This window comes from Dipodomys merriami, unplaced genomic scaffold, assembly GCF_024711535.1.
Source record: "Dipodomys merriami isolate MVZ:Mamm:240054 unplaced genomic scaffold, mDipMer1.0.p SCAF_56, whole genome shotgun sequence".
NCBI classification, from domain to species: domain Eukaryota; kingdom Metazoa; phylum Chordata; class Mammalia; order Rodentia; family Heteromyidae; genus Dipodomys; species Dipodomys merriami.
The window spans coordinates 6,868,885-6,893,234 of record NW_027206135.1 but is presented as its reverse complement, the minus strand read 5'-3'; the positions used below and the strand labels follow the sequence as shown (position 1 = coordinate 6,893,234).

At 42.3% G+C, this 24,350-nt stretch overlaps 1 protein-coding gene and 1 non-coding gene across 3 annotated transcripts in view; one reads left to right on the top strand and one right to left on the bottom strand.

The window, feature by feature from the left end:
- Positions 1-46: 46 nt before the first annotated feature.
- Positions 47-24,350, bottom strand: part of Copa (COPI coat complex subunit alpha) — a 54,879-nt gene continuing 30,575 nt past the window's right edge. Inside the window, exons 14-33 of one of the 2 annotated variants that reach the window (XM_070000279.1) lie at positions 23,912-23,994; positions 22,382-22,521; positions 20,424-20,509; positions 20,170-20,335; positions 14,271-14,433; positions 14,021-14,167; positions 12,466-12,655; positions 12,247-12,342; positions 8,684-8,772; positions 6,896-7,019; positions 5,684-5,773; positions 5,160-5,269; positions 4,464-4,541; positions 4,242-4,310; positions 3,068-3,204; positions 2,414-2,600; positions 2,224-2,334; positions 1,796-1,957; positions 825-1,019; positions 47-572 (exon numbers count right to left, since the gene is read on the bottom strand). In XM_070000279.1, coding sequence (XP_069856380.1) covers positions 513-572; positions 825-1,019; positions 1,796-1,957; positions 2,224-2,334; positions 2,414-2,600; positions 3,068-3,204; positions 4,242-4,310; positions 4,464-4,541; positions 5,160-5,269; positions 5,684-5,773; positions 6,896-7,019; positions 8,684-8,772; positions 12,247-12,342; positions 12,466-12,655; positions 14,021-14,167; positions 14,271-14,433; positions 20,170-20,335; positions 20,424-20,509; positions 22,382-22,521; positions 23,912-23,994 — 2,483 coding nt within the window. In that variant the 3' untranslated portion in view covers positions 47-512. The remainder of the gene's footprint in view (positions 573-824; positions 1,020-1,795; positions 1,958-2,223; positions 2,335-2,413; positions 2,601-3,067; positions 3,205-4,241; positions 4,311-4,463; positions 4,542-5,159; positions 5,270-5,683; positions 5,774-6,895; positions 7,020-8,683; positions 8,773-12,246; positions 12,343-12,465; positions 12,656-14,020; positions 14,168-14,270; positions 14,434-20,169; positions 20,336-20,423; positions 20,510-22,381; positions 22,522-23,911; positions 23,995-24,350) is intronic. The other variant, XM_070000280.1, reaches the window with a different exon arrangement.
- LOC138812261 (small nucleolar SNORD12/SNORD106) lies at positions 22,557-22,647 on the top strand. Its single transcript, XR_011367579.1, has one exon. It is a non-coding gene; the product is annotated as a small nucleolar SNORD12/SNORD106 (small nucleolar RNA).

Below are 24,350 nucleotides of genomic sequence, written 5' to 3'. Positions count from 1 at the left end.
GAGAAGCAAAGAGGAAGAATAAATATTGGAGAAATTTACTAAACAATTTTCCACAACAAAGTTTTTATTAGTTGAAAGATCCAACAAAGCTAGAAAGGCAAGGCCAACTGTGACCACAATTTTAGTGACTTTGAGAGGATAAGAGAGGTCTTTGGGAGTAAAGACAAGTTTTTTAGACATTTTGATTTGTGAAAAAGGACATTAACTTTGTGTTTTTGTTTTTTTTTTTGGTCCGGTCGTGGGGCCTGAACTCTGGGACTGGGCACTGTCCCTCAGCTCTTCAGCTCAAGGCTAGAGCTCTACCACTTGAGCCACAGCACCACTTCCGGTTTTTTTTCTTTTTTTGCTTATGTGGTGCTGAGGAATCTAACCCAGGGCCTCGTGCATGCAAGGCAAGCACTCTACCACTGAGCCACCTTCCCAGCCCAGGACATTAACTTTAGAGAGAACATAATATCAATCAGAAGGGAAGATCAGGTTAGGAGGATAGAGACATGCACACAAAGGGGTTCTTAGCGAAACTGAAGAGGACTGATTCTCAGACCAATCACATCTTTACCAATCTCTGTCACCTGTAGAAGAGGAAACAAAGGATCAACTTAGAGACTTGTGAGGCTAAGAACCCTAGAAAGCTTATTCCCTATACCCCTCAATAAACACAATAGATGGATGTATGTTACTGAGAAATGGAAAAGGTTCGAGCTCTTTTTAATGTCAATGTTCGAAGAAGCTGGTGCCAATACTAGGGAAGAAAATAACCACCATGCTTCTTTTTCTTTCCCTTTCCTTCAATAACCTAGTTGCGTTTTTCATATAGTACTTACTGTAGTGACCCTGCAGATTTGACCCTTGAACTCAGGGAAATAGCAAGCCCCACTGAGTGGACATTTCTCCACTGGTTTTCCACGGTAGATGGGCCGATAGGATGCAGCACAAATGTCAAAGGGGTTGTGCATGTCATAATTGAGCTGGTAAGCATCTGTAGGGTTCTTCTCACAGGCAGACAGGATTTTTCGGGTCTGAGAGAGAAAAGGAATGTTTTATTTAAGAGGACAGAAAGTGGCATACAACAACTCCTGTGATTCAAGAGCAACTGTACTATGTGAAATAGGCCCCAGCCTCTACACTGGATGTATGCGAAGAATCAAACACTGCCATTCCTATATTATCAAGATTTTATCTTCTCCTGGTAGGCATGGTGGTACAAGTATAACCCCAATACCCAGGAGGGTTGAGGCTAGAGGATTATGAATTTAAGACAGAGTAAAATTATGTCTCAAAACAAAAAACAAAAACAACCTAAATAAATAAAATAAGAAAAAAGAAGCAAAGATTTCCTGCTAATGTGGCTCTATAGAGCTAGACCCTATAATGCTGTACCAAATCTAGAGATTATCAGGCTCAGGTCATAGGATTAAAACAGGTTTCCACTGCCCAAGAAGGATATTTTTGGAAAGCACAAATAATGGACTATTCATATAAAGTAGAATTGGTCAAGATAGGACATCTGGAGTTTAAAAACAAGATTTGGATTATCTTCAGATGCAGTGAAGCTGTTCTAAATTATAGGTCATGCTCACACTAATGACATATCTGAATAAATTATTACTTTGGTACAAAAATAATAGGAGCAAAAAAAGCACCTATATGTAATTAGATAAAGGATGGCATTCTGTTTGACTGAATATTGTTATACATTGTTTTATTTCAGAGGCAACGATCGTGGTCTTCTGATACTTGTACATAAGACCAGATCTGGTTAACCTATGTGGTCACTGAAGGAGTTCTCATCTACCTGTTGAGCCACTTCAGGCTTGGGCCCAAGTTCCAGGAGGCGTCGAGCAAAAGTGGCTGCTGTCTTGAAGTTCTTGAGCTTAAAAAAGAGGTTGAGGGCTGTTCGCAGCACCAGGATCATGTGAACAGGCTGCAGGTTTGAGTGTGTGAAATAGGCTGCCATCTGGTGGATAGAAAGAGAACATAAGCCAGGCTGACAACTGGTTTACATATACAAAACAAAAAGCCAACAGGACTGGCTTTAAAACACAGAGGACTGACAAAATGATGAAGAAAGGGTAGAGAAATGTAGCCTCACTTCACAGACCTGAACCCAAATGTCTCTTCCTCCCCAAAGCTAGATCTGAGTTTGGAACCAAAGAATACAGACCTAATGGAAGGTGAAGGGGAGAATGCCTCTGTAGTGCTCAAGAGCTTGACAGATCTTACCTCACATATGCGCTTCTGCTGTTCTAAAGTCTCTTTGGGCAGCTTCTTCCTTTCTATCTCCATTGACAAACCCACAATATATTCACGGCAAATGGTGATGAGCTGCTGGGCCTGGAGAGGTGGAAGAAGAAAGCCATTGTAAGAATGTAGGGATGACTAGGATTGGGACAAGTGGCTAAACCTCTCCTACCTCTGCAATCTCCTGTTTATTGTCAACAACAAGAAGTGGCACACTGAGTAGGATAGAACGGAACTTTTCTACAGCCTCCTCAAACTTGCCAACTGTGGTGAGCTGATAGCACAGCTGCAACCGTTGGATGAGGTCATTAAGCTTCAGGCCCACAGCTGGCACACTGTTCTTCAGCCCTGCATCCTTCCTGGAAATGAAAAAATAGGAAGAAAACAGGACAGTCAGTAGACAACCAGGACTTACCATTTTTTTTCTGGAAGACATAATCAACAACACCCTATTGTGAAAGTACCTGGGGAATAGAAAGTAGACTGTAGTTCTAAGACAATTCTTTTTTTTTTTGGTCGGTTGTGGGGCTTGAACTCTGGGCTTGGGCGCTGTCCCTGTGCTCTTCAGCTCAAGGCCAGCGCTCTACCACAGCGCCACTTCCGGTTTTTCGAGTGGCTTATGGGAAATAAGAGTCTCACAGACTTTCCTGCCTGCGCTGGCTTTGAACCACGATCTTCAGCTCTCAGCCTCCTGAGTAGCTAGGATTACAGGTGTGAGCCACTGGCGCCTGGCTCTAGGACAATTCTGATTGTGACAATGAGATGTCTATTTGAAATATCTAGCCCAACTTGGAGATAATAGAAGCAAAGGAGCAAGAGAACTTACCAATTTCGATTAGGGTAGTTATACATGGAGGGCAAGCAGGGCAGAGCCTGATAGGTAGTACGGCCTCGAGCATATGTCTGCAGGAACAGTTGCTTGTAGGGGCCAAACTGTACTACTCCTACCTGGTCATGAAGGAGCTGGAACACAGGTAAAAAGAAATATAAGGAACCTAACCCTTCCAATTAAAACTAACTGACCTTGGTAAGGTATTTTTCTCTGTAGTGTTTCATCATTAATAAAATATATTTAATCGTAGGACCTATTTCATTTACCAATATATTTTAGGATAGTGTCTGGCACACAGTGACACTAAATAAAGGTCAGTGATTGTTTTAGTTATTAAAATACATGTCTTGGGGCTGGGAAGGTGGCTCAGTGGTAGAGCCTTTGCCTTGCATGCATTAGGCCCTGGGTTCGATTTCTCAGCACCACATAAGCAGAAAAAAAAAGCCGGAAGTGGCACTGTGGCTCAAGTGGTAGAGTGCTAGCCTTGAGCTGAAGAGCTGAGGGACAGCACCTAGGCCCAGAGTTCAGGCCCCACGACCGGACCCCAAAAAAAAAATTAAAAAAAAAAAACAAAAAAACATGTCTTGGCCTGGGTGTTGGTGGCTCACGCCTGTAATCCTAGCTACTCAGGAGGCTGAGATCTGAGGATCGCAGTTCAAAGCCAGCCCAGGCAGGAAAGTCCGTGTGACTCTTATCTCCAATAAACCACTAGAAATCCAAAGTAGCACTGTGGTTTAAGCAGCAGTGTGCTTGCCTTGAGCTGAAGAGCGCAGGAACAGTGCCCATGCCCAGAGTTCAAGCCCCACGACCAACAACAAAAAACAAACAAACAAACAGACATGTCTTGGTGTTTAAAACATACATCTATACATCTGCTTCAGAAAGAAGTGCTAATTTCACTATTGTGAACCATAAATAAGGCTAGCAATAAGTGGAAATGCCTAAAAGGATCTGTTTTAAAAGATTACTAGGCTAAGAGTACAGGTAAGAGGAAGGCCTTATGAAGCAAGTCCCTTAAACAAGAACAACAGCTTCCATATAAATCATAATCTCCCTTGTGGGTTAGATCATTTCCACTTGGCTAAAAAGATGAGTCAACCATCTCCCTGGAGCCTTGGGGCTAGGCATACTCAAGAAGAAGCACCAAGATTACTTTAAGAAGACTTACCCGCATGGCTGTTTCAAAAGAGCCTGCCAGGATGTGATCAACTGGAAGTTGTGAGTTATTGCACCAGATCTAATGACAAACAGAAAACCCAAGCCAAGTGAACTTTTGTCTTTCTCTTTGCAGATTATCCTCCTTCAGATCTATTAGCAGAAATGTATCCAATACATTTTATACACTAATTAATCAAATATTAGCCAGCTCAGAAACACTGATTCTGCTTACTTGAGTTGGACTTGTCCCTTTGGTTGGGGGCACAAAGAACCCATCTTCAGCCCCACCAGCTGCTCCTGGAGATACATCCTACAGGGAAGAAGACTATTAAGTCATTTTTAAAAGCCATTTAAGGCTAGGTGCTGGTGACTCATGCCTGTTATCCTAGCTACCCAGGAGGCTGAGATCTGAGGATTTCAGTTCAAAGAAGCTTGAGCAACAAAGTCCATGAGACTCTTATCGCCAATTAACAACAACAACAACAAAACAAACAAACCCTAAATAGAGATGTAGCTCAAGTGGCAGAGTGCCAGCCTTAAGTTCAAGCCCCATATTGCACCCTCCCCCCAAAAAAAGGTATTCAATTACAATTACTTTATTCTAACAAATTCTACTTCTACTAGGGATAAAGGTGATGAGAAAAGACTTCCATAAGTGAAGCTGCCCCGCCAGTGACTAAGTAACATACTAAAAGCTCCATTGTCGGTTTTAAAAGCCGCTGCTTTTTCATAAGCTTCTGAGGGTACAATCCTAATTATTTCACTCCTTTCTTCAAGTGGGAGATAAACATCAGATTAGGAAAAGGGTCTAGATCCCTTTCTTTTGGAGACTCATGATAGGTGTGTGTAGGGGGAAATGAAGTTACTGGTTTCTGGTTTCTACAGAAACATTAGAAGACAACAGTCCAAGGGTAGGAATTTCACATACCAGTTCAGGCGGAAGCTCCAGATCTTCTTCTACATCCCAGCCACCTCCTTCTTCCTGCCCCTTGCCAAGAGAATCATCCCCCAAACCTTCTGGAGCCTCCACAAATCCATCTGTAAAGGAAAATCCAGGCTCAAAATAGATTTGTACGGTGGCATACTCTTTATTTTATTTTTTCTTTTTTTGGGTCCGGTCGTAGGGCCTGAACTCTGGGCCTGGGCACTGTCCCTCAGCTCTTCAGCTCAAGGCTAGCGCTCTACTACTTGAGCCACAGTGCCACTTCCGGCTTTTTTCTTCTTTTTGCTTATGTGGTGCTGAGGAATCGAACCCACGGCCTCAGGCATGCAAGGCAAGCGCTCTACCACTGAGCCACCTTCCCAGCCCCGGTGGCATACTCTTAGCTAAGGAAAGCAAAATGTTGGGAACTTAGCTGGTTCCACAGTTTGGAAGTCCACAGACTACTTTATAACTAGTCTCAATCCACAAAGTCCATTTTCCCCACAACAGTTTTAAAACTGTCCTTTTACCTTCATCCAGCTGTAGTTCTGCATCCTCTCCCCAGCCCTCAGTACCAACGGTGTCAATGTCAATGTCGGCAGCCAGTGCTCCTCCCTTTCCTACAGAGGGAAGAACAGGTAGAATTACTTATATTCTGGCAAGTTTGAGATACAGTGTTCTTTGCAAGCAAGCTGAAACCTTTCAAAAACAATTGCCCATGGGCTGGGAAGGTGGCTCATAGGTAGAGCGCTTGCCTTGCATGCATGAGGCCCTGGGTTCGATTCCTCAGCACCACAGAAGCAAAAAGAAAAAAGCCGGAAGTGGTGCTGTGGCTCAAGTGGTAGAGTGCCAGCCCTGAGCTGAAGAGCTGAGGGACAGCACCTAGAGTTCAGGCCCCACGACCGGACCCCCCAAAAAAAAAACAAACAAAAAAAGAACAATTGCCCGGGTTCTGCCCACTTGCTATTTTTATGTGTTCTCTATTGTTGTGGATTATGTTATACTAATTTGCAACATTTTCATAAAAATTCGAATAGGAGAGGATAAACAGTGCTTGTCTGGTCTATCCTTAGCACTCTATACACTTTACAAGGGTGGGGGAACAGCTGGAGAGAGTTAGATAACTGGATTTCCTACTACCAAAAAGAAGCTCTTAAATAATTTTTGACTTACCCCACTTTGGTTTTCCATTCTTGAAATTTTTTCCTGAGATCTTTCCTATGTTACTACCATTACAGTATGTGCATGAGGACAGGGAATAGACAGAAAAGAGAGGAAAGAGCAGTGTTGGACACAAATGCCCAGTCTGTCTAATTTTCTTACTTAGATGGAGTGAACAAAGAGGCATCCCAGAGAAACAGAAGGGCAAGGGTAGCACTGAGAGTGGTAGTACATATGTGTGCACATGTGCACTGCAGAATTAAGACTGTCATGAGTGACAAAATATTGAACAGAGGATATGACCACATATTTGGCAAATCCTACAGAAATACACCAAAATGTTGACAAATGTTTTTAGTGGAAATAGAAGTGTTCCTCTTTTTCCCCATTTTCTAAATTTTCTTTATTGACCTCAAAAAGCCATTGTTTTTTAAGGCTGCACCCTAACTATGACTGGCATTGCAGAGCTATACCTGCTCTGGCATTGCAGAATAGGATAGATGAAACTAATAAATAGAACTTTCTGAAACTGTTCTTCACAAAACAAATAACAAAATGCCATGGGAGAAATGGGCACTTACCCTTGCTGGCAATAGAACCTTCAAAGAATCCTTTGGACACAGTTAATAAGGGCCAATTGGTATCTAATGGCATAATCGGTGCAGGTGGTTGGAGCAGCTTGGCATTAGGGTCAATGTCTGGGATCTAAGAGGTGAAAGAAAAGACAAACGGGCTTTGAAGGTGGCTCAGTGGTAGAGTGCTTGCCTTGCATGTATGAGGCCCTGGGTTCGATTCTTAGCACCAGATAAGCAGAAAAAGCTGGAAGTGGTGCTGTGGCTCAAGTGGTAGAGTACTACTAGCTTTGAGCTGAAGAGCTGAGGGACAGCACCCAGACCCAGAGTTCAGGTCCCATGACTGACAAAAAAATAAAAATAAAAAAAATGCAAGCAACTCTTGGATTCATGTAGGAAAGGTTATGAAACCTCCTTTGAACTCATTTGTGTGTGTGTGCGCCCATCTTGGGGCTTGAACTCAGGTTGCATGGACTTGCCTGAGCTGGCTTCAAACTGTGATCCTCAGATCTCAGCCTCATGAGTAGCTAGTAGTACAGGCATGAGCCACCGGCGCCTGGTTTGTTTTCTTTTGGTGATACTGGAGTCTGAATTCAGAGGCTTGTACTTCAAGTACTCTACTGCCTGGTGTATTTTTGGTTTTTGGTTATTTTAAAAATAGGGTCTTCAGCTGGGAATGTGGCTTAGTGGTAGAGTGCTTGCCTAGCATGCATGAATCCTTGGGTTGGATTCTTCAGTAACACATAAATAGAAAAAGCTGGAAGTGGCGCTGTGGTAGAGTGCTAGCCTTGAGGCTCAGGGACAGTGCCTAGGTCCTGAGTTCAAGCCCCAGGAATGGCAAAAAAATAATAAAATAAAAAAAAAATAGGGTTTTGTGTTTTTGCCTGGGGCAGGCCTGGACCTGGACCTACCAACTTATAGCCTCCTGTATAGCTGGGACCATAGGTGCACACAACCATGCCTGGCATTTTAGTTGAAATGGGGTCATGTTACCTATGTTTGACAACTGTAATTCTCCTGATCTCTACTTCCTGGGTAGTTGTGATTACAGTAGTGAGCCACTGTACCTGAACTGTGCTCATTTATTTCTCAGCCTCATTCTTTTTTTTCTTTTGGTTGTGGGGCTTGAATTCAGGGCTGGGTGCTGTCCTTGAGCTTTTCTGCTTGAGGCTAGCGCTCTACCAATTTGAGCTATAACACCACTTTCAGTTTCCTGGTGGTTAATTGGAGATAAGAGTCTCACAGACTTTCCCAGGCTGGCTTCAAACTGTGATCCTTAGATCTCAGCCTCCTGAGCAGCTAGGACTACAGGCATTGAGCCACCAGCACCCAGCTTCAACCTCACTCTTATAACCAGTGGGAGAGTAAACTCTGTCCTGTTTTTTTGTTTTTTTTGGTCATGGGCTTGAACTCTGGGCTTGGGCGCTGTCCTTGTGCTCTTCAGCTCAAGGCGAGTGCTCTACCGCTTGAGCACAGCACCACTTCTGGTTTTCTAGTGGTTTATTGGAGATAAGAGTCTCACGGACTTTCCTGCCTGGGCTGGCTTTGAACCGCGATTCTCAGATCTCAGCCTCCTGAATAGCTAGGGTTACCGGCGTGAACCACTGGCGCCCGGCTTGTCCTGTTTTTTGTAAAGACTTCTTTATGGGCTACATTTGTTGTACAAGGGATATTCCATTGTGATAATTCTATAAATACAAACTGCTCCATCAACCTTATCTACTCTACCATGTAATTTCTAATTTTACATTGTTCCAAGACCTGTAATAAGAGATACTAATATATATAAATACTCACTGTCTCCTTCTCTGGATCAAATGTCTCCTTCAGGCTTTCAGCTTCTTCATCTAAGCCATGGGTAGCAGCTGTGAGATAGGCCAGGGATTCTGCAGAGAAAAGAGATTTTGGTATAGGAACATATCAAGTGAATGCTGTTGTGAGAGATTCTTCTAGGAGGTAAACATAGCCATCCTGCCTCCTAGTATCCATAGTATCTTCCCTCAAGTGTGAGCTAGACGTGTTAACTAGCTTCTCATAGAACACAGCAAGAATGATGGAGTATCACGTACAAGACTAGCTTACGACTGTGACTTCTATCTTAGGTGCCCTTTAGGCTTTCTCTGAGGGAAACCAGCTGCTGTGTTGTAAACTGCAAAAGGAAGAAATCATTATAGCAAGACAATTCAGTCTCCCAAACAACAGACAGCAAAGTCCTGAGGAATGCTGACACCATAAGAGTGAATATGGAAGCAGATTCTTTTTTTTCCCTCTTTGTTTTGGTTGGTCATGGGGCTTGAACTCAGGGCCTGGGCACTGTTCCCTGAGCAATTTTGTTCAAGACTAGTGCTTTACCACTTTGGCTACAGAGCCACTTCTGGTTTTCTGATGGTTAACTGGAGATAAGAGTTTCACACTTTCCTTCCCAGGCTGTCTTTGAACTGTGATCCTCTGATCTTAGCCTCCTGAGTAGCTAGGATTATAGGCATGAGCCACTAGTGCCTGGCTGGAAGCAGATTCTTGATATGTCAGCAGCCCAGGCCAATACCTCCGTCACCCTTATGACAGACACCAAGCCAGAGCTAAGTAAGCCATATCCCAAATGGGAGGTAATAAATATTGGTTATAAGCCGAGTGCCAGTGTCTCACTCCTGTAATCCTAGCTACTCAGGAGGCTGAGATCTGAGAATCATGGTTCAAAGCTAGCCTGGGCAGAAAAGTCCATGAAACTCATATCTCCAATTATCCACCAGAAAACAGGAAGTGGCACTGTGGCTTAAGTGGTAGAGCACTTACCTTGAGCTGAAGAGCTCTGGTACAGTGCCCAGGCCCATAGTTCAATCCCATGACAGAAAAAAAAAATGTTGGTTATAGTTTTAACTAAAAGTTGAAGAGTCAATCTGAAATGGGACCAGAATTGTTTCAGATTTTGGAGGGTTTTTTGGGGGGAAAGGGGTTGTGAAACATTTACATTGACTTTCCTGGTTGAATATCTCTTATGTGAATTTTTTTTTTTTTTTGGGTCCAGTCGTGGGGCCTGAACTCTGGGCATGGACACTGTCCCTCAGCTCTTCAGCTCAAGGCTAGCACTCTACCACTTGAGCCACAGCGCCACTTCTGGCTTGTTTTCTTTTTGCTTATGTGGCGCTGGGGAATCGAACCTAGGGCCTCATGCATGCAAGGCAAGCGCTCTACCACTGAGCCACCTTCCCAGCCCCTTATCTGAAAAATTTGAAACCCAAAATTAGAAATGTTTCTGACTTTTGAGGTTGACATTCAAGAAGTCTTAGGCCAGGCATTATTGGTTCATGCTTGTGAAAGTGTGGCTCCATTGGTAGAGTGCTAGCCTTGAGTGAAAAAGTTCAGGGACATTGCTTAAGCCTTGAGTTCAGACCCCAGGATGAGAAAAAAAAAAAAAATCAGATTTTGGAGCATTTCAGACTTTTGAACTAGGAATGCTCAAATTGTATTAAGTTCTGGGGTATTTGTTATAAAGCAATTAACTCATAACTAATATAGTTTCCTTAAGATCCTTAGAATCATTTCTGACTCTTTTATGTTTCATCCTGTATCTACCTACCACTTTAGTAAGACATATTGGTTGGTACAAGGTGAGATGGCTAAAGCCTGTAATCCTAGCTATTTGAGAGGCATAGATAAGAGGCTTGAGGAACAAGATCAGTCTGAGCAAGTTCATGAGATTTTTTTTTTTTTTGTTAGTTGTGGGGCCTGAACTTTGGGAATGGGTGCTTGTCCATCAGCTTTTCAGCTCAAGTCTAGCACTCTACCACTTGAGCCAGAGTGCCACTTCTGGCTTTTTCTGCTTATGTGGTGCTGAGGAATTGAACTCAGGGCCTCATGCATGCAAGGCAAGTACTCTACCACTGAGCCACCTTCCCGGGCTAAGAGCCTAAGTTCATGAGATCCTATTTTAACCAATGCCTGGGTACTATAGTGCATGCCTATTAGTAACAAAGTTCCTGGAAGCACAGAAAGGGATACTATAGTCTAGGCTGCTATGATTAAGACCCTATTTCGAACATAACCAATGCAAAAGGGCTGGGAAGGTGGCTTAAGTGGTAGAGCACCTGCTTAGCAAAAGCTTAAGGCTCTGAGTTTAAACCCCATTTAACACCTAAAAAAAAGCCATTTTGGGTCTAACCTTCAAATCAATCTGACCACTGTTCACCCCTCTACTGTTATTTCTTAATGCTTTTTTTTTTTTTGGTGCTAGTCCTGGGATTTGAACTCAGGGCTTAGGTGCTGTCTGTGAGCTTTGTTGCTCAAAGCTAGAGCTCTACCACTTGAGCCACAGCTCCATTTCTGGTTTTTTTGGGTACTTAATTGGGGAGATAAGTCTCATGAACTTTCTTGCCCAAGCTGGCTTCGAATTGTGATCCTCAGATCTCAGCCTCCTAAACAGCTAGGATTATAGATGTGAGCCACTGGCACTTGGCCACTAATGCATCATACATATTTAAAGGATATATATATATATATAATATGTATGTATGTATATACTCATATGTTTGTATGTATGTATCTATCCAGAGAAAGTTCTCAAAACAAACAGTCAAAGTCATCCTTAAGTGAACACATGAATAAATAAAGAATAAAATCTCCAGGGCTGGGAAGGTGGCTCAGTGGTAGAGTGCTTGCCTTGCATGCATGAGGCCCTGGGTTCGATTCCTCAGCACCACATAAGCAAAAGGAAAAAAGCCAGAAGTGGCGCTGTGGCTCAAGTGGTAGAGTGCTAGCCTTGAGCTGAAGAGCTGAGGGACAACGCCCAGGCCCAGAGTTCAGGCCCCACGACCGCACCCAAAAAATAAATAAATAAATAAATAAATGAATAAAATCTCCAAACTGGGGGCTGGGAAGGTGGCTCAGTGGTAGGTAGAGTGCTTGCCTTGCATGCATGAAGCTCTGGGTTGGATTCCTCAGCACCACATAAGCAAAAAAGCCAGAAGTAGCACTGTGGCTCAAGTGGTAGAGTGCTAGCCTTGAGCTGATGGACAGCGCCCAGGCCCAGAGTTCAGGCCCCATGACCAACCAAAAAATAAAAAACAAAAAAATCCAAAAAACTCCAAAGTGGAAGTAAAGGAATAAAACTGTAATACAGCTGACTAATCGCATTACTAGAGTATCTGTTCCAGAACTTTAACTACCCTGCAATTTTCCTAAAGGTGTTGGTTAGACTAAACAGTCTGGCTATGTACACTTCCATTTGGCTTTGATAAAAATCTCAATGTGGTATGAATGTGTCATTTTCCCGGAAAGCATGTATAATTAAGGACAACCCCTTAGCACTATATATGAATAATTCAGCATGAAGAAAAAGTACTTCCTAAGGCCCCAATACTTACTCTGCCCACAGTTCTTCAGGATTCGCACTCGCTCTGACACATCACCCAAGTAGAGTGCATTCTGATAATGGCCACTCATGTCCTTTCGGATCTCAGCTGCACACAAGCCAATGAAATACTAAGTTAGATCTTCTCTGTTAAATTCTGTCACTTCTATTTGCCTTCCTGCTTTCCCATAAAGCCCTCCCTTCCACTTCCAATTAGTTTTATGTAGCTCACCAATCTTCATCATCTTGCGAAGTTTCTCCAGGTTGCCAGTAATAAGGTATAGGAAGGAAAGTTTGTCAAAGTTTTTGGTGCGCTGATAGCACATTTCCACAATCTGATGGTTCCCCTGTAGCAGGGCCACTTCTCCCAGTTTCTCCCAACAGTTCTTGTCATCCAGTGCTTTGGCTGCTTCCAGAGCAATCTAAAGAATTCCCAGGGTCAGAATTAATGAGATACTGTGGGGATAATATGACTCAAAACTAGGGACTGTACAGTCAGTGTTAAAGTGTCTGTCTCCTAAGAAATAAATTTTTCAAAGAACTTCCTATACTACACCAAGCACTCCTAGCTTTTGTTCTATTTCTACATCACATTATTTTCACTCTCAGTTTAGTTGATAATAAAACCACCTAGTAGTTGCTGATTTCACAGTTTTGCCTAGCTACCATTCTTCCTATCTTTCAGATTTGAAGATCCATAGAAGCTTTCTGAAAGTCAGAAGAATAAACAAAGGATTTAAGTCTAGAACTGGAAAAACAATCTTAAGCCTTTTCTTTCCCCAGAAAAAAGCCCAAGTCTCAACATTTGATACATTTTCCTTCATCTAAAAGAGATCAAATGCTGCCAGATACTTATGGCTCACACTTATAATCTAACTATGTAGAAGGATCGAAGTTTGAAGCGGGCCCAGGCAGAAAAGTCCCCATGAGACTCTTATCTCCAATTAATCACTCAAAAACCAGAAGGGTACTGTGGCAAGTGGGAGAGTGCTAGCCTTGAGCACAAAGAGACTCAGGGACAGCACCCAGGCCCTGAGTTCAAGCCCCACAACTAACAAAAAAATAAAATAAAATAAAAATAAGGAGTTGGGAAGGTGGTTCAGTGGTAGAGTGCTTGCCTTGCCTGCATGAGGCCCTGGGTTCGATTCCTCAGCACAACATAAGCAGAGAAAGCCAGAAATGGCGCTGTGGCTCAAGTGGCAGAGTGTTCACCTTGAGGTGAAGAGCTAAGGGACAGCACCCAGGCCCAGAGTTCAGGCCCCAAGACTGACCAAAAAAAAAAAAAAAAAAGCCAAGGAAATAATGAGATTTTTAAAAATTTCTTTTTTTTTTTTTTTTTTTTGGGTCCGGTCGTGGGGACTGATCTCTGGGCCTGGGCACTGTCCCTCAGCTCTTCAGCTCAAGGCTAGCGCTCTACCTCTTGAGCCACAGCGACACTTCCAGCTTTTTTCTTTTTGCTTATGTGGTGCTGAATAATCGAACCCAGGGCCTCAGGCATGGAAGGCAAGCGCTCTACCACTGAGCCACCTTCCCAGCCCTTAAAAAATTTCATACTATGTTTATCCTAAAAGTTACTGACTTCAGTCTGAGAATGTCAATAATGGTGGAAATGGATGTAGAAATAGGCAAATAGGAACACTAATAGATGGTTCAATCTAACAACTGAAAAAGATCCCAAATTCCACTTTTCTAGCTAAAGGATCAAGCCCAGGATAATGGTGCCAATGCCACTCTAACCCTCTCATCGTCTTTAATGGATCTGGGGCTGCTAAGCATAATTCTCTTACCTCAATGTTTCCACACTCCAGGGCCAGACTAAAGCGTGTTTTTTCATCTTTAACAAAATGCAATGCTACTTCAGGATAGCCCTTCTTCTGGAGATAAGCAATGATAGACTGGCCTACTAGTTTGGCATTCCTCACCATGTGCAGTACCTGGACAGTTGAGTTGGGTAGAAAGGGAGTAAACATTACTTACAGGGGAAAAAAAAAAGCACTGCCTCTCTTAATGCTCCTACTATGCTTTCTCACTTCATACCTCATCATATTTTCTGTTGATCAGAGCCAGCTTGAACTTGAACTCAGTAGGATCAATGGTGAGTACCCGAGGACGGCACTCCCTGTCTAGGCAGTACACATTGTTGCCCTTCACTCGTGTGACATAGATGGGTAAATCCAGAGTCCGGATGATCCCATGGTCTCTAAGAGAAGAGGATAGAGACGTAACTTTCAATAAGTAGGGTGGAATTTAGTCTGTGAAAAATGAACACGCCAAGGCCACAGACATTTTTTTTATTTAGTTGTGGGGCTTGAACTCTGGGTGTGGCCATTGTCCCTCAACTCTTCAGCTCAAGGCTAGCACTCTATCACTTGAGTCACAGAACCACTTCAGATTTTCTGGTGTTTAATTGGAGATAAAAGAGTCTCATGGACTTTCCTGCCCAGGCTGGCTTTGAAACATGATCCTTAGATCTCAGCCTCCTGAATAGCTAGGATTACAGGAATGAACCACCAGTGCCCGGCTGGCCAGACTTTTATCTTCTCATAACTCTCTGTAAAATGCCAAACAAACAACAGTGCAGAAGGACATATTCATATTGAGTTTGTTTTTTTATACAATTGGTTAGATGATTTGATCTATCTTTATAAAGCTACTACTCTAGGAACTGAACACCATATGTGACTATAAGAATCAGACATCAAAGATAAATTCTATATTTAGATATACAATTGGTAGATCATTATGGACAGATAACTGCTTCTTTATAAGCTACAAGTAAAAGTAAGAGATAAGTAGATATGAAGAGTTCTGGCACATAAAGAAATGATAAAAAGCAGAAGATATTTTTAACTGAAAGATAATAAGAAGATCACAGAGTAAAACTTGTTGGTATATAATTCATCTAGTAGTTGATAATTTATAGCTGTAAATGGATGAGCTGTATTAGAAGAAATATTGAAAACTATTGTATCTACCTGCATATATTTAAAAAACTATACTTTAAGTTAAATCAAAGAGAGTAAGAAGAAGGAAATAATAAAGCCAATAGATTAAGATACAGAAGAAGAAAAAAATTACAAAGGAGTCAATAGTTGCCAAAAGCTGGATAAAACTGTAGGCCTTTTGGGAAGGTATTAAGAAAAAGAGAGAGGACTGGAGATATAGCTCATGTGGTAGAACATTTAGCCATAAGCATGAAAGCATCTCAAGAGTGGGAAGCCCAAGTTTAAGCCTTGGTACGAGCAAACACACACACCACACACACACACTCTCTCTCTCTCTCTCTCTCTCTCTCTCTCTCTCTCTCATTAAGACTGAAGTGGTAGGTAATAACTGTAAGTGAAAAAGCCAAGTGAGTTTATGCCCCACTACTGGCACCAAGCAGAGAGAGAGACAGAGAGAGGGGGCGGAGAGCGAGAGAGAGGCTAATAATAGTATTTTTAAAAAGGAGATATCACTATGGGTCTTCAGAAGAAACAGGTAACTTTAAAGAATGGTCTAACTTGCACCCAAAAAACCCCAAAGCAAAAAGAAACCCAAAAAACAAAACTTGGACCCAAATAAAATTTGCCAATGTTGATTAAAAAAATTTTTTTTCAGTTGTGGGGTTTGAACTCAGGGCCTAGGCACTGTCCCTGATCCTCTTTGTGCTCAAGGCTAGCACTCTACTACTGGAGCCACAGCACCACTTCTAGTTTTTTGCATGGTTAATTGGAGATAATAGTCTCACAAAAACTTTTCTGCCTAGGCTGGCTGTGAGCCTCAATCCCCAGATCTCAGTGTGAGCTACTGGCACCTGGCTCTTTGGTTCATGCCTATAATCCCAGCTACTCAGGAGGCTGAGGTTTGGAGGATCAAGGCTAGAAGCCAGCTCAGGCAGAAGTCTTTCTCAGGCACAAATCTTTGATACTCCATCTCCAATTAGCCAGCAAAATGGCAAACTGGAGGCCTGGCTCAAGTGAGCCATGAGCCATTAAGCATCTTGAGAACATGAGGTACTCAGTTCAAGCCTGGTGTTCCCCTGCCCTCTGTACCCTCACACAAAAAAAGAAAGTCAGGCTTACATGTAGTGATACAAGCTTGTAATTCCAGGTATCATTCCAGTAAACAAGAAGCATAAATAGGAAGACTGAAATTCAGGTTGGCCTAGTCAAAAGCAAAACCCTATTTCAAAAATGGCAGAGCAAAAAGAACTATTGGCGGGGCTGGGAAGGTGGCTCAGTGGTAGAGCGCTTGCCTTGCATGCCTGAGGCCCTGGGTTCGATTCCTCAGCACCACATAAGCAAAAAGAAAAAAAGCCAGAAGTGGCGCTGTGGCTCAAGTGGTAGAGCGCTAGCTTTGAGCTGAAGAGCTGAGGGACAGCGCCCAGGCCCAGAGTTCAGGCCCCACGACTGGACCAAAAAAAAAAAAAAAAAAAAAGAACTATTGGCATGGCTCAAGTGGTAGAGCACCAGCTAAGTGAGCTCAAAGTTCCTGAGTTCAAATCTCAGTACCACCACCAAAACAAAGAAAGAAAAAAGAATATCTATAAGCTATAGCCAACTTAGATAATGTCAGTATGTTAAGTTTACCCTAGAAAAACATATACATTTACGAGTAAGTAAAAGGTGAAATGAGACTGTCACTGCCCACAGATTATTATTTATATAAAATAGATTAAATTAGATAAAATATTTAAATTACCAGAACAAAAATAGAGCAACGTGTCTAAAAATGGAAACAAAAACCTAATTGTCCTTCTAAAATATCAAGGAAAATTGGAAAATTAGTGGATTTTACCCATTTACAAATAATATTTTAAAAAACTATCAAGGGGCTGGGAAGGTGGCTTAATGGTACAGTGCTTGCCTAGCATGCATGAAGCCCTGGGTTCGATTCCTCAGAAAAAGTCTGAAGTGGTGCTGTGGCTCAAGAAGTAGAGCACTAGCCCTGAGCACAGGCTCAGGGCCAGTGTCCAGGCCCTGAATTCAGGGCTGGCCAAAAACAAAACAACCCACAAAAAACACCGCCATGCTGGGAAGATGGCTCAGTGGTAGAGCGCTTGCCTTGCATGCATGAGGCCCTGGGTTCTATTCCTTAGCATCACATAAGCAAAAAGAAAAAAGCCGGAAGTGGTGCTGTGGTTCAAGTGGTAGAGCGCTAGCCTTGAGCTGAAGAGCTGAGGGACAGCGCCCAGGCCCAGAGTTCAGGCCCCACGAATGGACCCCCCCCCCAAAAAAAAAAAACAAAAAAAACCCCCACCAACAACAAAAAACAACTATCAAGAGCTTAATAAATCTAATCAAAGAAATGCAGCATCTCTATAGAGAAAATTGTAAAACTTCATTGAAAGACACTTCAGAAAACATAAATGAACGAGGAGATAGTAAATCTTTACAAATTAGAATTAAAAATAACTACTCACAAACTGACATAGATTTAATGCAACCCTAACCAAAATTACAGTAAGTTTTATGACTTGTTTTATATTGTATGGCATTTCACAATATTGCTTAAGAAAACATATGAGAAGGCAAGATTTGAAAATAGCCTAAAAACTTCAAGAAGTAAACAAAATGGGAAAGGTTAGAGGATCTATTTTATTAGATGTGAAGATTTATCATGAAGCTACAATAGTAGTTAAGACAGTATAGAATAAAGCTGGTAGTGGTGCAGTGGCTCAAATGGTACAGCGCTAGCCTTGAGCTGAAGAGCTGAGGGACAGTGCCCAGGCCCAGAGTTCAGGCCCCGAGACTGACAAAAAAACAAAACAAAACAAAACACACACATACACATGCATATATAATTAATGCATGACAAAAATACAAACAATGGGGAAAGGTTGGATTTTTGAATAAATGATGCTGGCCAACTGTGTTAATTGTGCAAAATGCCAAATTGATCTTTGATACCTCATATAATACACAAAAATCAACTTCAGATAGAAATTAGTCCTATATAAAAGGCAAAACTATCGTTTTTATAAGAGAAGGTAATAGAATATCTCTGATTTTGGAGGCTAAGAAAAATATTTTAAACAGGACACAGCATCTGATTTGTTTAGTAAGTTTAGCTACATTAAAATTGAGAGCTTCTGTTGCAAAAAGGTTAACCACACAAAAAAAAGAATCAGAAGATATTCTATAAAACAAAAGATTGTATTATTTGAAATCGTTCTGATACAGGATTATTACCTATACATATGTAGGAATCAAATAAATAAACTCAATTAAAAAAAAAGTAAAGATTTAAAACCACCAGATGGACAAAAATAGAAGTGTACCAAAGCCAGGTATTGTTAAGATTACAAGCAAGGAAATGTATACAATACTGGTGGACATGACAGCTAGTGGGACCATTGCGTCACTTTTATTGTTTGCTTTTTTTGTCAGTATTAGTGTTTGAATTAAGGGGTTTGTACTTGTTAGGCAATAGAGCCATGCCCAGCAAAAGAACATTTTGGAATGTAATTTCACATTAACTAGTAAGTGTGAAAACATTTACATTCAAAGGTCTAGCAAGTTACCAAGGGAATATACTCTAGAGAAATGAATGTACACACACACCAGAAAACATTATGAATGACAAATGATATAAAACAGAATACTATCAACAATAGGAATGAATAAGTGGTACAACATGGAAGAATTTTTTTTGGTCGGTCATGGGGCTTGAACTCTAGGCTTGAGCACTGTCCCATAGCTCTTCAGCTCAAGGTGAGCACTCTACCACTTCAGCCACAGTGCCACTTCTGGTTTTCTGAAGGTTTCTTGGAGATAAGAGTCTCACAGATTTTCCTGCCTGGGCTGGCTTTGATCTATGATCCTCCGATCTCAACTCCTGAGTAGCTAGGATTACAGGTATGAGCCACAGGCACCCCACTTTCTTTTCTTTTTAAACAAGGTCTTACTACACAGTCTAGATTGGCCTTAAATTCACTACCTTCCTGTTTCTACCTCCTGAGTGTTGGGACAGCATAGCCAGCCTTGGATGAATCTTTTTTTTCTTTTTTTCTTGTCAGTTGTGGGACTTGAACTTTGGGCCTGGGCCCTGTTCCTGAGCTCTTCAGCTCAAGCTATACCACTTGAGCCACAACACCACTTCCTGTCTTCTGGTGGTTAACTGGAGATAAGAGTCTCATGGACTTTCCTGCCCAGGCTGGCTTTGAACCATGATCCTCAGATCTCAGCCTACTGAGTAGCTAGGATTACAGGTGTGAGTCACCATCACCTGGCTAGGATGAATCTTATGAAGAAAATATTGAGTAAGACATAAAATAATAAATTTGAAATGATTTCACTTATATCAAGTTCAAAATCAGACAAAACTAAGTCATAATAAGACAAAACTGGGTGGCAAAACAATGGAGAAGGGGCTGGGAAATTGGCTCAGTGGTAGAGAGCTTGCCTTGCATGATCGAGGCCCTGGGTTCGATTCCTCAGCACCATATACGCAAAAAGAAAAAAGCCAGAAGTGGTGCTGTGGCTCAAGTGGTAGAGTGCTAGCCTTGAGCTGAAGAGCTGAGGGACAGTGCCCAGGCCCAGAGTTCAGGCCCCACAACCGGACCCCCCAAAAAAAAAAATGGAGAAAACAAGAAAAAAATACTACAAAAAGCAGAATACTGTTAGTTTTAGATGGAAAGAGAGGGTTTGGATCAATGAGGAGCATATGGCAAAGGACTTTTTGGATGTCAGAACTATTCTATTTCTTGACTTGGGTGGAAGTTACACAGAAGTTAGTTACTCCAGAACTTAGCTACTATATATTTATAACTAATGCAATTTTCTACATTTGGATTATATTTCACAATTTTGAGAGTTGAAAGAAAATGTGCTGATGCCTCTAGCACATAATATATGGCAGATAAAGATTTTTTCATGAAGAAAATCGCAAGAGACTTGTTATATCCTTTGAAAAGCCACCTTCTTCCATTTTGTATCCCAGATAATTGACTTACCCAGTGGTGACAGCATATTTGATGTGGTTGCTTGTGGTATAGATAAATACCCCACTCTCATCCCAGGCCCCACTCTTGACACGAATGTTCTCATGAATATTACACAGAGCGTCCAGTTTGCGGTTACAGATCACAATGGCTGTAAGAGGCAAAGGGCATGAGTGTTCTGTTGGATAGGGTGAGTGCAGTAGACTGGCAGGGAGAATAGGGGAGACATTGGGCTCTAAATCAGGGTGGATATAACAAAGACTTACCATGTTTAGCTAGTAGTGCTACATGAGACATGTCTGCTGACCAGATGACATATTTCACCTTAGATATATTCACAGATGCCAGAGTCCTGAGATACAGAGAGAAGGGCAAACATGAATGGACTTGACTCCCTTGTCTCAAGCTATGACCTATGTCCCTTTTCTTCTCTAACTTTGCAACGTTAATACCAAATAAATATTCCTGTGTATTAACTCAGTTACTTAAAATATTTTGGCTCACATTTTTTTTTTTTTTTTTTTTTTTTTTGCTAGTCGTAGGGCTTGAACTCAGGGCCTGGGCACTGTCCCTGAGCTTCTTTTGCTCAAGGCTAGCACTCTACCACTTACGCCACAGTACCACTTCCAGCTTTTTCTATTTATGTAGTACTGAGGAATTGAACCCAGGGCTTCATGCAGGGCTTCATGCATGCTAGGCAAGGCAAGCACTCTACCACTAAGACACACACACACACACACACACACACACACACACACACACACACACACACACACACACACACACACACACACACACACACACACACACACACACACACACACACACACACACACACACACACACACACACACACACACACACACACACACACACACCTACCTTTTGTTTGTTGGTTGGTTACTTAAGCCAAAGTGCCACTTTTGGTTTTCTGGTGGTTTACTGGAGATAAGAGTCTCATGGACTTCTCTGCCTGGGCTGGCTTTGAACCGTGATCCTCAGATCTCAGCCTCCTGAGTTGCTAGGATTACAGGCGTGAGCCACCAGTGCCCAGCTATGTATGTACATTTTTTTTTAAAGCAAAGTCAATTAGGTTTTATTTCAACGAAGAATATAAAATAAATGCAATGTAATTTATCTTAGCTTTTAACAGTCATTTCAAGAAGGACAACTTAAAAACAGAAACACTCTCAAGTGACAGTCTGATCTGCAGCCCCCAAGGTGGGCCCTGCTGAGGTGTATGTAGTTGTCTTCAAGCATACAAATTGTAGCAGAATGTGGAAAGCTAAATATATCTCTAATCATACAAAGAGCAAACCCTCATATTTTTAGGAACTTTCATATATCTGTTTTTACCACCAAATTGTAAGATCATTTAAGTGTAAGAACTGTGCTATTCATCTGTGTACCTCACTGTAAAGTCCTACAGCATTCTTTTTTCATGTAAGTATTACAAAAATATAGTCAGCCACAAGTAGCTCACACCTATAATCCTAGCTACTCAGGAGGCTGAGATCTAAGGACTGTGGTTGAAAGCCATCCTTGGCAGTTAAGAGTCTGTCAGAATCTTATCTCCAAGTAATCAAAAAGCTGGAAGTAGAACTGTGGCTCAAGTAGTTGAGTGCTAGTAGCTTTGAGCACACACACACACACACACACACACACACACACACACACACACACACACACACACACACACACACACACACACACACACACACACACACACACACACACACACACACACACACACACACACACACACACACACACACACACACACACACACACACACACACACACACACACACACACACACGGAGTGGAGAATACTAAAGAGAAAAATATGCATAGAGTCTTAGTGTTTTTTTATTTTTATTTATTTATTTTTTTTGGGTTCAGTCGTGGGGCCTGAACTCTGGGCCTGGGCGCTGTCCCTCAGCTCTTCAGCTCAAGGCAAGCGCTCTACCACTTGAGCTACAGCGCCACTTCCGGCTTTTTTCTTTTTGCATATGTGGTGCTGAGGAATCGAACCCAGGGCCTCATGCATGCAAGGCAAGCGCTCTACCACTGAGCCACCTTCCCAGCCCCGAGTCTTAGTGTTATAGTGTCATAGGTACAAAAGTTATATGGAAAATTCCTGTCGCGGCAAAAAGCTCCTACTAAATAAACATACCCACTCTCCTTCAATATATGCTCCTAATAAAAGCACTTATCACATTACCGTTTCTGTTGTACATCAAAGAGTGTGATTGAATCTGCATCTCGAAGCAGGAGGTTGCCTGTGCCAGCATAGAAGATCTCATCACAGTTGGGCACCTGCACCTTTTTGGTGATCTCATTCTTCAGATTCTTGATCAGAAGCTGAAATGAACACAAAAGATGAGGTTAAGAGAAGCATATATGCAGGTTATGACTTCACTTTTTTCCCCATTGGATCGACCATGGCGATCTCCTAGGATGTTTGTCAGTTTGTGCTGATGCTTGGGGGGGGGGGGGAGGGGGGGAAGGGGACGCGCTTGCTGATGACAACCTGACTTAGAATGAATGGGGCAGCATGGATTGCAGGAGTGGGGAAGTGAAAAGATGGGTGCAGTTCCCCAGATGCCAGTGTTGTATGATCCTTTGCCTTGCTTCAGTGTTCTGTGACAGATAAGGTATTTCTCAGCTAAGACCTTGGAAGAAATCAGCTGTTCTGAGCTAACCGCACACAAGTGTGTACTTCAGTGAGAACTCAAAGGGCTGTGGCAGTTTTATTTATTCAAGAATGCCGTTTCTCTCCTGATTCATGATCTGTATTTTGCTACTGGAGATAAAAATGAAATTGTGCAAAAAAAAAGAGAGAGAAGCATATATATATGATGATAGCCACTGACACTGTCTCTTACCAATTGTTCTTGAGCTTCAATAAGTGAATTTCTTTTTCCTCTATCCAAGTTACTCACACATTAGGTAGATCATTCCAAGATCCCTTTGAGGGTAAGACCTACTTTTTGTTTTTTGTTTTGTTTTTGATTGGTCATGGGGCTTGAACTCTGGGCCTGGGCACTGTCCCTGAGCTCTTCAGCTCCAGGGGAGTGCTCTACCACTTGAGCCACAGTGCCACTTCCAGTTTTCTGGTGGTTTATTGGCGATAAGAGTTTCACAGACTTTCCTGCCTGGGCTGGCTTTGAACCGTGATCCTCAGATCACATCCTCCTGAGTAGCTAGGATCACAGGCGTGAGCCACCAACGCCCAGTATTTTTTTTAAGACAAAAAAAGTTTAAAAAAGCCACAAAAAATACCATCCTATGAAATCCAATTAAGAGTCTGAGGTTCTTAATCAAAGGGAAACCCCCCCCCCACCATTTCCTGACCTTAAATTTTGTTACCTATTTTCTTGTGAGAGCTTTGCTTATCTTTAATATGTTCCACTTATCTCTATTATATTTCATATACCATGGAGGGAGTAGGACAAGGAAGGAGATCCACTGCTTGAAATCTGATGATGTTTTTGGCTCTTATAGTTGAGAGATTTTAGCTTGGATGTTAAGTCCTGGGCTACACTGATTAGCAACCCAATCAAATCAACTGTAAAGTCATTTCTCCAGGGAGACTGGTATAGCTACGGATAGATCAAGAGCTAATACATGAGGACCACGGCTTCCTTGGGGAGAGTAGGTAAAAAAAAACAGTGCTCATTATTCTGTAAACACCGACCACTGCCACCACAATCACTCTTCAGACTGGTTTTCATTTTTAGTTTTAACTCACCGAATGCATCCGATCCAGGACAGCAAATCGATTCCTAGCAACCCAAACGGCTGTCAGGCCTGAGGATCGTTTCCCTTCAGGGGCTGAGGAGAACAAAACCAAAGGGCGGGAGCATGTGGTGAGCCACTGGCAGGTGACAGAGTCAGGTGCCATGGAGCTGCCAGTCTTGTTGGCTGCCATTTTGGCTTTGCCATCAGCTGCTTTCTAACTAATTCAGCTATAACCTGAGGCTATTCAGTGACTTTTCCCCACCAGGCCCCTCCAAACTCCAACCCCCACCCCTGCCAAGTCTCTTTTCTCTAGGCCAAGTGGCTACATTTCAGCCAACACCAAGTACTGGCAGAAGGGCTGCCCATCTTGGGAGACAGCACACTCCATCAAGCTAACGAGCAAGGCCTCCCTGGCCAAGCTGGGGCCCAGCAAGCAGCCTGTCAATGTT